General features: G+C 45.1%; 1 protein-coding gene across 4 annotated transcripts in view; it reads left to right on the forward strand.

The window, feature by feature from the left end:
• The window catches only part of st3gal4 (ST3 beta-galactoside alpha-2,3-sialyltransferase 4), a 43,775-nt gene that overhangs the window by 26,029 nt on the left and 5,049 nt on the right, over positions 1-12,697 (forward strand). For 3 of the 4 annotated variants that reach the window (XM_084950067.1, XM_084950068.1, XM_084950066.1), the window contains 5 exons: positions 3,747-3,844; positions 4,048-4,111; positions 4,987-5,082; positions 7,552-7,750; positions 8,189-8,326. In XM_084950067.1, coding sequence (XP_084806193.1) covers positions 3,747-3,844; positions 4,048-4,111; positions 4,987-5,082; positions 7,552-7,750; positions 8,189-8,326 — 595 coding nt within the window. The remainder of the gene's footprint in view (positions 1-3,746; positions 3,845-4,047; positions 4,112-4,986; positions 5,083-7,551; positions 7,751-8,188; positions 8,327-12,697) is intronic. The other variant, XM_084950069.1, reaches the window with a different exon arrangement.

The following is a 12,697-nucleotide window of genomic DNA, read 5'->3' on the forward strand; positions in this document are numbered from 1 at the left end:
TTTTTTTCTTTTTTTTGGGGAAACTGACTTATTAAAGGAGTGGTGTATACCAGTGTTTTTATTTGAACATAAAGTGCCGAGTTCCTTGAAACTGGACTGCTCTGTACCAGTCATGACAGAAAAGCATATTTTACAGAGAAGAAGCAGGAGTTATGTTTAAAGAGTTTCCATCTAAATAATGGTTACAGTAAGTTTCAGTCATTCCAGTGGAATGTCTTGATAAAAAGCCAGAGAGGGGGAGTTAATGTGAAAAACTAATTTTGGCTAACAATGTCTTCATGACATATACATATTTTTTTTAGAACTTGATAATGTCTAGCCCGTTTTGTTAACTAATCCCTGTTTCACATTCTCTAACATGCTCATGGTTATCTATCTTTTAGTCTCTTATCAGTTTATCGACCTGTATATTTACTCACCTTTATTCTTGGCTCTGCTCTATTAGTAAAAGGGGATGTGTGGTTTGGCCAAACCTCATCCAAGGTCACTGTTTATTTATTTAGCCCAGTCGACCTTCCACCGCCTGCCCTTTAACGTTTGCAACAGTTAAGATGTGTAGCTGAAAAAGAGTTCAGTTCAGTTCAGAGTTGCCAGTCCGTTGTTCTTGGATTTTTAACATGAGTCAGTCACAAGGAAGCTTGCGAGGCAGTTACAGTGACATTTCTCTAATTAGACTCCCTGCCCGGAGATTTATCCTGATCTCCTACAGAGGGCTAGCTGGCACACAAGAGTAATAAATGCCTGAGAGACTTACTGTCAAAGACAGTAGGTTATAAACAGCTGGAGTGAGCGAGCACAGAAGAGCAACTGTTTCACATATTACAACCTGCCACATTTGTCTCACTCCACAGGCTCTGTGAGCATTATTGTTTTCTTTCCCCTCTCCATGGCGAGGGAATGCCAGCGGAGGATTTTAATGAAGGAAATTGCTATTGAATGGCATCATATAAATAGGTGATTTTCTTATAACGAGGTTGGCTTACCTGCTTAATGGGTACCAGAACATTTGCTAACGCTAGTGCATCAGTTAAGATTACAAAGCATGGTAGCCTGGCTGCCCCTGGGAGGGTCCGGGACGCGCGTGGAGGCTTGGGGGTCTGGGGGTGCTCCGCCCCCCGGTCTGGGGTGCTGGCCGGGCCTTGGGGGCTTGGGTCCTGGCTGTTGTGTCGCCGGAGCAGTGGGCGGGTGGGTGCAGGGGGGCTCAGCCCCAGTGCAGGGGACCTCTGGTGCATCGGCCCAACTAGGGGGCTCTCTAACTGGTGGGGAGGTTGTTACATCTTTGCAGGTGGTCTCCTCACTACAGGAGCTCACTCTGCAGGTGGGGGGAGAGATATAGGAGAGGGGGAGAATGAACTCAACCTGGGTGTCTATTGTCTTGTGTAGTTTGGGAGATGATTGGATGATGGGATGGGTGCAGTTTTCTCTGGGGTGGAGTCGGGTGGGCTGCCCCGGACTCTGTGGGGCTGGGCAGTGCTGCTGCTGCGGGCCCCGGTCCGGATGGGCCTGGGCCTCCTTGCCCTGGTGGGTTCCAGAGCGTGGGGGTGCCTACTGGGGTCAGCGGGGGAGCTGGCCCCAGGGAGGGGCCGCTTGCCCCTCCCTTTCTTCCCTCCCCATCCTCAGCTGCCTCCCTATTCCCGCTCTACCACACCCACCCACACACGCAGGGCTTGGGGTGCAGGTATGTCACCAGGGTGCAGGGGAGGCACTCCCCCTCTGTCCCCTTCTGGCCGCCTGTGCCTCAATTTTATTCTGCAACCTAGACATCCATATTACTCACACTCTCACATAACACATACATATAGGGCCTTGGGGGTGGGCACGTTTTACAGCATCCAGAGGATGGTCGTTGTACTCCAACCCACCTCTGGCGCTGGTGCCCTACCCTCAATTTTAAATGCATTTAGACACTGAGGGTTTTCGGGAGGAGCCGTGCTGCTCTCTGAGAGGAAGCTAGTACCATGCTCTCCTGAGTTTTAAATGCACTTTAGAACAGCATTACATATGAGCGGGCGTAGGGAGGTTTGAGGTCTTCACTCACCCCGGTTCTGTTAGCCGTCAGGGCTGGGGGGCTGGGAGGAGGTGCTGGCCGTCAGACTGGGGTCTGGGATGCGGGGCCTCCCTGCTACTGCAGATAAGGAGGTGGTCCGCTTGCCTCCACCCCAGAGAGAAGGGTTACATCTCCTGGGTCTAGGTGCGGCTTGCCCCTCTGGGGGCGGGGGTACCTGGACCTGGGATATAGAGTATGTTTGGGGAGTGCGACTGTCTGTGCAGTGTCTATTTGTGTCTGTCTACACGTTGGGTGAGTGCCGAGTATTTGGTTGTGCATATGGGGGTGGGAATGCACGTCTGTGTCCGCGTGTGCCTGTTTGTCTGTGTCTATATGTCAGGTTGGGTCTTAGACTCAACCTCTCTGGGTACATCTCAGGCCCTCTAAAGTACGGAGGCCTATCTCCCCTCACCACACTCCCTGCCGGTGGCTGATGCCCTCAGACGTTGGTGTGTTGGTGGTCCTTGTCATCTGGGGCTGGGTGCTCATGCATGTACCGGCTCACTCCTGGTGGCCGATTGGCGGGGCCGGGCGCCTGTGGCCCGGCTGGGCTCCTTCCGGGGGGTGGGATGCCCTCAGGCCTCTGGCCTCTGGGCCTGAAGCTCGGTCCTCTCTGGCACAGCTGGCTGCCGGCGGAGCCCGCGGGCACGCCACTGCAACCCCCTCTGGCCTCTGCTCCGTAGCTGCGGGGTGACCTCTCGTTTGGGGCTCTACTCAGCTCTTCCCAGGAGGGTGGCACGGTTCCCCCCCCCTTTGGTGGTCCTCCTCGGGTCCTTGTACTCTGGGGCCTCTGGATATCTGGGGCCTGGATCTCCTCCATACCTGCTTCATACCCTGGTGGACGGGGCTATGGCTCCCCACACTCCCTAGCAGATCGTTACATGGAGAAACCTTTGGAATACAAGCATGCTGATCCACACAGGTATGCACACAGGTGTACACACGGGTGTTCACAGACGCGGACTACACCTTTCTTGGCTGCTGCCTCAAAGCACATTGTGCGCTGTCTATCTTGCGTGCTGCACAATATCGTTTATTATTTAGTATCTACTGTTATCTACTGCTAGCTAGTTTATTGTGATGGTGCTGTTTTTATTATCTTGCTCTTTGTTGTTTGCTTTCTCTTCTGTTTTTTTTCTCCATACAGGTGATCCAGGCGTTTTGTTTGTTTGTTTTTTCCTTTCTTCCCCCCCTTCTCACCGTCTCTTCTCCCCTTTGGTTTTCTTTCTCTCCCTCTCTTTCTTTCATTCTTTCTCCCTGTCCTATCCCCCAGTCACGTCTGTCCCGTTTGTAGCAACCGAAAATAAAATAAATACATAATTATAATAAAGGTCAATCAAATGGACCAATATGGCAAGGCCATGATGATCCACTTGGTAAAATAAATCCGCTTGGCATCTTTCTTGGCCTTAAGACAACAATTCTGATGGCTAAAGATCCAAATGGGACACAAAAAAAAAAAAAAAAAAAAAAAGATTACAAAGCATTTTTTTTTCTTTTTTATGTGCTAGCTTGAACACTGTACTGCTTGGCAGAACAGATGATATTGTCTATTGTGTGGGTTGATTATTTTAGACACAAAACTTGAAGCAGTTTTCTTTGCTCTCCCGGCCACAAAGCCTCTGGCAGCATAAGTCATCTGTACACTGAAACTGTGTGGTATCATCTTATAAACCCTGCTTTGACATTTCTCATGCAGCATTAGCAGACGGACGCAGCTCTTTATGAAAATGGAGGATTTCTTTTGGCGGCAGCATCTGTCAGATCTGGCATTACCTTATGGCATTAAGGGCAGTGGTATGTTGACTTTGCATTTTACATTAATCCCCACTCTTCCCACTCACTTTCAGCAAATTTCTCTCATTTTGACTGGGACCAGGACTGGGGATTAAATAGATGACATCTTAAACTGTTAATGCAGCTGAAACCCAGGACTGTAGCTTTTTCACCAATTCAAGCGTTAACTTTTGAACTTCTCCATTTCTCACTTTTCATCCCAGAGCTGCTGCTACTGAAAGTGCTTGCTGTAACTACAAATTATCACATGCCAGCCAACATCGAAAAGTAAGTTTGAGCACACTTTAGCAAACTAGGCCAACAGTAGTAAAGCGAATTAGTTTAACGTTGCAATCATGGATAACGATTTGCTTTTTTAGACCATCTTACAATTTATTTATTTACAAGAATATTTAGAATAATTAGAAAAAATACACAATCTGCACTTTTCTAATTATTCTAAATATTCTTAACTATTTAAACATTTTTCAGTATCCTGCTCTGTTTACCAATTCAAGCCATCATGTTCAAAATAGAGTAGGCCAAGATCGGTGCCAACAAATACACACTATGCAGTCCTGTGATTCAACAGCTTGTGGAGCCGCCTTTAGCAGCAATAACTTGAAATCTGTCACATCGTTGTGGAGGAATTTTGGTCCATTTTTCTTTACAACATGGAGGTTTGCAGGCACTGGTTTTTGCCAAATGTAGCACTCTGCATTATGGCCAAACATCTCTACGTTGTTCTCGTCTGTCCATAGGATTGTTCCAGAGCTCCTGTGGTTGTTTAAATGCAGCTTTGCAAACCTAAGTTGTGCTGCCACGTTCTCCTGGCAAACGTTCCAAACAAGCCACACTTGTTCCATCTTTTTTTAATTGTGCTGTCACGAACTTTAACGTTTAACATGCTAACTGTGGCCTTGTACTTGATTTTTAACATGGTTGCAAAGAGTTCTGTGAAAACGCTCTCTATAACTGTTCCCTATAACAATCAATGTCCTCGCGTGCTGTTCCAGTAGTGATGATAGGTTTTTGCCTCCAGAGAGCCATTTTGTTTGTAACTGAACAAAACATGTTCATTTTAAGACTGATGAGAAACCTTGATAAAGACAAATTTGCCACATTTAATTCATAATGTGAACCTGTGTTGTTTTTCTCCACAGCCTTGAATGCAGAACTTGTGTAGTCATAGGTAATGGCTTTGCCATTAAAAACAGTTCCCTGGGAAGCATCATCAATAAATACGATGTGGTCATTCGGTAAGCAATAATCATACTCCACACAACAGTGAAATCATTTTTCCTGATTATGCTATTAAATTGAAATTATATGCTCTACTGTGCAATAATAGTGGGGTTAAAGTGTGTGAAAGTGTCTGCCATATATTTAAATCCAATTATTTAGATGGATGCTTGGATTAAAAATGTTCAAAGTTGCAAACAATGAAGTCAGTATATGGCTTAAATGTCTTTAAGCCAGAAGCTCAGACTTCAGACTGCTCTAAATAGTTGATTGCTGACAGTCTTCAGCTCCTCAGCCTGAAAGGCTTGGGGTAGTGTCATCACCTCGCCTGGTGGACAGCCAGGTTGGGTGGATACCCAAGTTTGCGAGCGCAATAACTCGTGAATTAAGGGATGTAGGACTTTCAAATACAGGTGCATGTACATGCAGGTTGAGGGATAGAGCTGTTGGCGATATCATTAGTGAGGTTGTCTACACTTTTTGTTGTAGGGATTGAAACCCAACCAACCTGCTGTTCTGCCCTTCTGTTTATCAAGCACAGCCAATTAGAAAAAATCATGTCCAAGGTTGATTTAAAAGGAGAGTTTCAAGGCAGTTAGGACTCATTGCTATTGCATTTTAAAAAAGAGAATGTGTTGACTTCTTTTACCCCCAGCCTCTCTAAATAGGGTTTAATTCACTTAGCTGTAGACTGTATAAGCATGTGACTCTGACACAGAGCCGTCCTCTCAGGCTAAGTTTGGGTCAAATCAGGTTCTTTAAAAGCAGAAAAGAAAGCATTGAGTTTACTCAGGGACAAAGGCATTTAGCAGATCTGACTTTACAGCCTTGGAATGAACGACCGCATTCTGAGTTTTTTTAAGCCTCTTTCAAACAGCCAGAATTAGGCCTGGCAGCAATGCACCCCCCCCCCCCCCCCCCCCCCCCGAACCCCCCTCTTTCCCTCCCCTCACGTCTCTCGCTCTCTTCTAATTATTTTCCAGCCAAGTCAGGTTATTGACACTCAGAATTCAATGCATGCCTGAGATTTTGACGTCATCTGGCTTTTTTCCTGCCATGGAAACACTGCTTGACTTCTTAAAAGCCTGTTGAGAATTAAGTTCTCAAAGTGCTTGCTAATAATTTAATGTTCTCAGTCTGTGCTATTGAATTTGTCAACTATAGAGTTATGTTGTATTTTTTTGTTAAGTGATGAAACAGATGTTTTTTTATTTCACAGAGTGAACAAGGTTTTGAATTTCAGGCTGTGTACAGCGTAGTGTGAGTTAGTCATCCTGTTCTGAGGCAACTTTTTAACTTTTATTAATTTTTTCCCCCCCAGCTCTTAATCGTGTGATAGATAATATCTGTCAGTAGACGACATATCTGGGTGCAACTTTACACATACACCAAAATTAATGCTGCTGCAAATATTAATACAAGTTTGGGAAATGTATATTTAACGCAGTTATTGACATGCTTTAAACAAACATTAAGCAAATAAAACAATAGGTTTTATGAATTACTACACTACACAGTGTGAAGAACAGTGCACGTCTTAGACTGTTCGATCCCTGAGCAATACAAATAGCCTAGTGCGCAATAGCTAAAGGCTATGACATTATAGCTAGAAGACTTCTTAGTATTCATAAGACTGATTGCGGTGTGACATGTTGGTAAATCGTGTTTTATTTGCCATCGTCCATTGGCTCACCACAGAAGTGCGTTTTCTCCAGTTTTATTTGTGCTGTACACCGCTGCACCTCATCTTCAAGTTAGCAGAAGTCTCAGTGATTGCATCTCTGCTGAGTAGACCTTGATCAGAAAAAGAGTGTTGCAAGTTGTCCTTGTTGCACATTAATGTGTCAGAAACGAAAGAGATGGTCATGGACTATCTGTGCAATAAAGGATGTAGCTGTTGAGTTTGTGCATCAGCATAAAGTTCTGTAAAAAAAACATATGCATACTTGAGCTCATTGCACCTGCAGCTCAGCCTGGGACCACAACTCCGCCACATGTACTTATTCAGGTTGTCCGTGTCTAATAGATAAAATTAGTTTATTGATCTGCAACATGTAAGTGTGAAAAATCTGCAAAAACACAAGAAATCAAGAATTGTCACCTTCGGGCTGAAGGACCCATGAGCTTATGTGATTTACAAGAAATGTTACTCCTCCTAGAGTATTATCAGATTTCAGTGAACATTGCATGCAAAGATCACCTAATGGATCTTTACCTAAACTATGCTCAAGGCCGAGGTCATGTTACCTACAGTGTCTTTAAGCATGCGATCAGACCTTAAATCATTTATGTAAAAACTGAATCGGTTGAAGCTCTGAGAGGCTAGCTGCAGGTGGGGAGTGCAGTATTTCACGATCCACTGAATAATGGTTATTCAATGCTCATTTACATCAATCTTTTTTCTAATTGCAAAAATTGAAATCCTGACTAAAACAGCTCTGAAAATCCTTTTTTAAATTTCTTTACATATTTTATTCCTGCCTCAGGTTGAATGATGCCCCGGTAAGAGGCTATGAGGAAGACGTGGGGAACAAGACCACCATGAGGTTCTTCTACCCTGAGTCAGCCTTCTACAACCCTGGACTGGACAATGAGCCTGACACCCTTATGGTCCTGGTGCCTTTCAAACAGCAAGATCTACGGTGGCTCAAAGAGATCCTCTACAATGAGAAGAGGGTACTGGATGTGTGTGAGAATGCACTGTCCCACATGCAAACACAGACTCTCTTACGCACACACAGTCATCTCCCTTTCTTTCGTTCTTTCCCCTCTCTGCCTCAACTGAACACACTCTGTTTAGTTTTCAAGCTTGTCTGTCTTGCATATCAGGAACAACTACTTAAGAGGTTCCACTTGAGCAGTGCCAGCACTCTCCAGAGTTAAATGTTGTTTCCATTGCAGGCATCGTTCACTCTGTATCCCACGGCACCTCCGGCCTCCTGCTGCTAATAGTTGCAGGGTCATTACCCGCTAATTTGCACATCGATTTAGTGTCCTCCAAACATGAGGGAGATTTACATGCGTCTCTCCTTGCATGCATCCATTCTGCCAAATAAAGGGCAATTCGTGGCCGTTTTCCCTCTCAGTCTGTAAACACCCTGTCTGTTTTTTTGTCTTTGCCAGGTCAGGAAAGGCTTTTGGAAGCCCCCTCCTCAAATTTGGTTGGGTGACGCCAGTAAAGTTAGAGTGCTGGACCCACACTTCTTGCATCAGACTGCAGTCAAGCTGCTTAAGATCAATTTTCACCCCAAGAGCAAACAGGTGAGTGATCACCTTCACTTAAGTGTTTTTTGTTTGGTTTTTTTGCAGTCGTGACTATGCATCATCTCAATTTGTGGTAGTAGAAGTTTCAGTGCAGATCCAAACCAAAGTGTCTTTATTCCTTACTCAAATCAGTCCGATTTCTTACTTAATCACAAGTTTTTGCTCTGTAATTGTGGTGGGGATGTTGCAATACCAAGAATTTCTGGCATCCTCCGCAGCAGACTTTTCTTCCTCTTCTGCGCTCTTTTTCCTATGCTTCTGTTCTTCTTTTCTGGCCTTTCACTGCTTCCCACATGAATGTTAACAAGGGTGGACGGAGCCTCTGCTGATTAGGCACAGCTCCTCAGAATGATCCGTCATGACCTTTGTGGTAAACAGTTTATTGTAAGAGGCGTTTCTGCTGAAATCTAGTTGGTGATTACTGTGAATTTGGTGACAATTAGCTTCTGCTTGGCATCCTGGTATCTCACTGTAAGATAAGTGTCTCATGTCTTCAACGATAAATCGGTGGTTCCCTTGGCTTATTTCATTTTTTGGGGGTAAGAAAAGCCAAAATATTGTTTTCTTATTGTATGTCTTTAAAGGTAAAAGGCAGTTTCCAGTGTGCTTATCTGTGATGCGGATTATTGCTTTTGTACTGTGGCCTTCACTAACTTTTAACTCGATTTTAATGTTTAGTTGGTTTTCACTGAGCATATCCTTTGACATTTTAAAGTAGAAGGCAAATGAAACCCAAGATGGCTGAATCAAAACACGAAAAGTAAAAGTGAAAGCATTGCTCTAAACTCATAAACTCAAGGAAAAACAGCAGTTGCGCAATGAAGATCCAGAGTGCATGACATTTCTTTTTTTTCCCCTGTTGATCAGATTTTGAAACACCACGGGATCCCTCTTGGACTGAAACTGGTGTATTACAGCATTTTTTATTGGCCCATAGCATCTCATCTGCCAAGTGTGGCTTTCTGTGTGTTTGGTGGGGATTGTCGTCGATGTGGATCTTCAGCCAAGTTTTGTTTTGGTTCTGCTTGTTCCCACTGAGACCTTTTTGTCAAAGACTTGACAATGGGTGTAACCATTTCAGATTGCGGTATAAACACAGTTGGTTCGCTGCAAGACGAGAGTGAGGAGCGGGAAGGCAGAGATCCTGCAGGCGATCAGCGGGCTCACTCGACAGGAGCTCTGTACCATCTGTGCAGCTTGTACGGGAATGGCTGGGGGGCAGCAGTAGGAGGGGTGGGATGAAGTGGTGGGAGAATTGGGGCCTGCAGGCAGTAAAGTTTTCAAGTAACACCTGAATTATGTTTATTCGGGGCTGTAAGCATGACATTTTTTACACATTACTGATCACTCTGTGTTGTTGTTGGATACACTTTGTCTCATTTTGGAACTCCTGTGCTTTGGCATCATCAGTTTCCCTCAGGTTACCGATTATGCTCTGTGCAGTGGCAAAAACTCTGTTTCAGATTCTTGACAAGGCTACTCAAACAAATTGTTATCTCTGTTGCTATAACCGACTGCACATTTGTTTAGACACACATTTTGCAAAACATTAACCCTGAGGGCACACAAAACTCACCGACTCACGCAAATGAACACTTACTGTCATCTACATGCCGGTGTGTGGTGTGTAGGCTTTCTTTTAAACATCTCCTGAAAAAGGCAGAAGTAGAGTTATCAGCACACATTGAGCAGCTGTGCTGATTATTCACTGAGTACCAGATGCCAGCCTGACCTGTTGCAAAACTATAAAAAAAACCCACACTTGAGCCCTGCTGTACCTCTGAATAAACTTTTAAAATAGCACTTCCCCTGGGGTTTCACACTTCAACATGGGTTTCAAAAAACTCCACCGAGACAACGTCCACACCAGCCCAGATAAATTTGAAAACGGCGTTTTCATCTGAAAATGCTCCGAGTCCACACTAGCGTTTTCAGTCGTTTTCACGGAGTTGTGCATTCACATTGAAACGGCCGAAAACGCTTACGTTCCAGTACTGCGCATGCGTGAAACGCAAGACGATTCGATCTGCCTCATTTCTGTCTGCCGCTTATTTACTTTTGCGGCAAAATGTTGAGGAAAAAGCACAGAATTTTTTAAATGGACTAACAACGGTGCCAGACGGCATCACCGGCCGTCTGCTGCGCTGCTGTGCTGACCAGCTAGCAGGTGTGTTCACTTACATCTTCAACGAGTCCCTGGCGAAGTCTGTGGTCCCCACATGCTTCAAAAGATCCACCATTATCCCTGTGCCCAAGAACAGCAAACCCTCATCCCTGAACGATTACCGGCCAGTTGCACTGACCTCGGTAGTAATGAAGGTGTTTGAGAGGCTGCTGAAGAACATCATCTCCTCCTCCATCCCAGACACCACAGATCCGCTGCAGTTCGCCTACCGATCCAACAGATCCACAGAGGATGCCATCGCCCACGTCCTGCACACCACCCTCAGCCACGTGGACAAGAAACAGGGTAACTATGTGCGAATGCTGTTTGTTGATTACAGTTCAGCGTTTAACACAATAGTGCCCTGCAGACTGTTCACAAAGCTCAGGGATCTGGGACTTAACAGCCGTCTATGTGCATGGGTGTTGGACTTCCTCACTGGCAGAACTCAGGTGGTGAGGGTGGGTAGATGCGTCTCTAACAGCATCACCATCAACACAGGAGCACCTCAGGGATGTGTCCTCTCGCCACTGCTCTACTCCCTCTACACTTCAGACTGTGTGGCCACCCATGGCTCCAACACCATTGTGAAGTTTGCTGACGGCACAGTGGTGTTGGGTGCCATCTCCAACAACGATGAGGCGGCCTACATGGATGAAGTGAAGAATCTGGCATCATGGTGCCAGGACAACCACCTCCAGCTGAACGTCGGCAAGACCAAGGAGCTGGTGGTGGACTTCAGAAGGGGTCAGCACAGAGACTACAAGCCCATTATCATCAATGGAGCTCCAGTGGAGAGGGTGCAGTCCTTCAAATATCTTGGTGTCCACATCTCCTCAGACCTGACATGGGCTGCCCACATTCAGGTCCAGACCAAAAAGGCTAGGCAGCGCCTGTATCACCTACGACAACTGAGGAAGTTCAGGGTCTCTCCAAAGATCCTCAGGATTTTCTATACAGGCGCTGTGGAGAGCATCCTCACACAGAACATGACATCGTGGTTTGGGAACAGCTGTGTGAAGGACCAAAAAGCTCTCCAGAGAGTGATCCGTACAGCAGAACGCTGCTGCAGGATTGCTCTCCCCCCGCTTCAGGACACCTACACCAGGAGATGCCGGACTAGAGCAGCGCAGATACTGAAGGACCCGTCCCATCCTGGCAACAAACTGTTCCAACTTCTGCAATCTGGTAGAAGGTTCCGCATCATCCGGGCAAGGACAGAGAGACTCAAGAGGAGCTTCTATCCCCAAGCCATCCGGCCCTAAACACACACACACCCGCCCTCTCACATCATCTATAATTGACTGAGACAGGACTCTCTTCCAGACAGTCTAAACCAAGGCACAATGTACATTCCAAATTCCTTTAATTTTAAATATGTTTATATTGTCTATTCTGTAAAATAGTCAGATGTCTATTCATATTAATGTACAGAATTCACCTGCTTGCTGCTACTACTGCACATTCACCCAATGTATATACTATATATATATATATATATATATATATATATATATATATATATATATATATATATATAATGTTCTTCCTCTACACACACACACACACCCCCCCCATTTTTGCACATGTCGAGGAGCGTGTCAGGCTACATTTCACTGTGTGTTATACTTGTATAACTATGCATGTGACAAATAAAGAACCTTGAACCTTGAACCTTGAACAATGAGTTGGAGTTGTTGCTGTGAGTAACACAAAAGTACAAAGTTGCAAAAGCGATTATCTGGAGCATGTACAAACTGATATTAATCTTTAATAGGGCTGTCAAAATTGAGCGCAAACAAAACAACTGCTGTGTAATGCCCTCCGCTATTTTAGTTATTTTAGTTTAATTGTTCACATGAGTGCATCACATGACTAAAATGTGTCATCGTTTTTGAAAAGGCTCCGGGTTTGCTGTCCACACTGCTACGCAAAAACGTTTTCAAATGTATCCACTTTGGAGAGCGTTTTCAAAAAGCTGCGTTTTCCTTGAGCGAAAACGCAGCTCAGTGTGGACGGGAGGCCAAACCGGAGAGAAAAAGATGTGTTTTCAAACAAAAACGCATTAGTGTGGACGTAGCCTGAAGCTTCTCATAAAGCAATTCACGCAGGTGATGGTTCTTTTCTGCCTGGGTGGGCAAGTTTGCACCTTATCTTACAAATAGAAGACTTGTTTTTTACACTTTATGGCACTTTTGCGACTT

Source organism: Perissodus microlepis, chromosome 14, assembly GCF_051167445.1.
Source record: "Perissodus microlepis isolate ML-2025 ecotype Zambia chromosome 14, ASM5116744v1, whole genome shotgun sequence".
Taxonomy (NCBI): Eukaryota; Metazoa; Chordata; class Actinopteri; order Cichliformes; family Cichlidae; genus Perissodus; species Perissodus microlepis.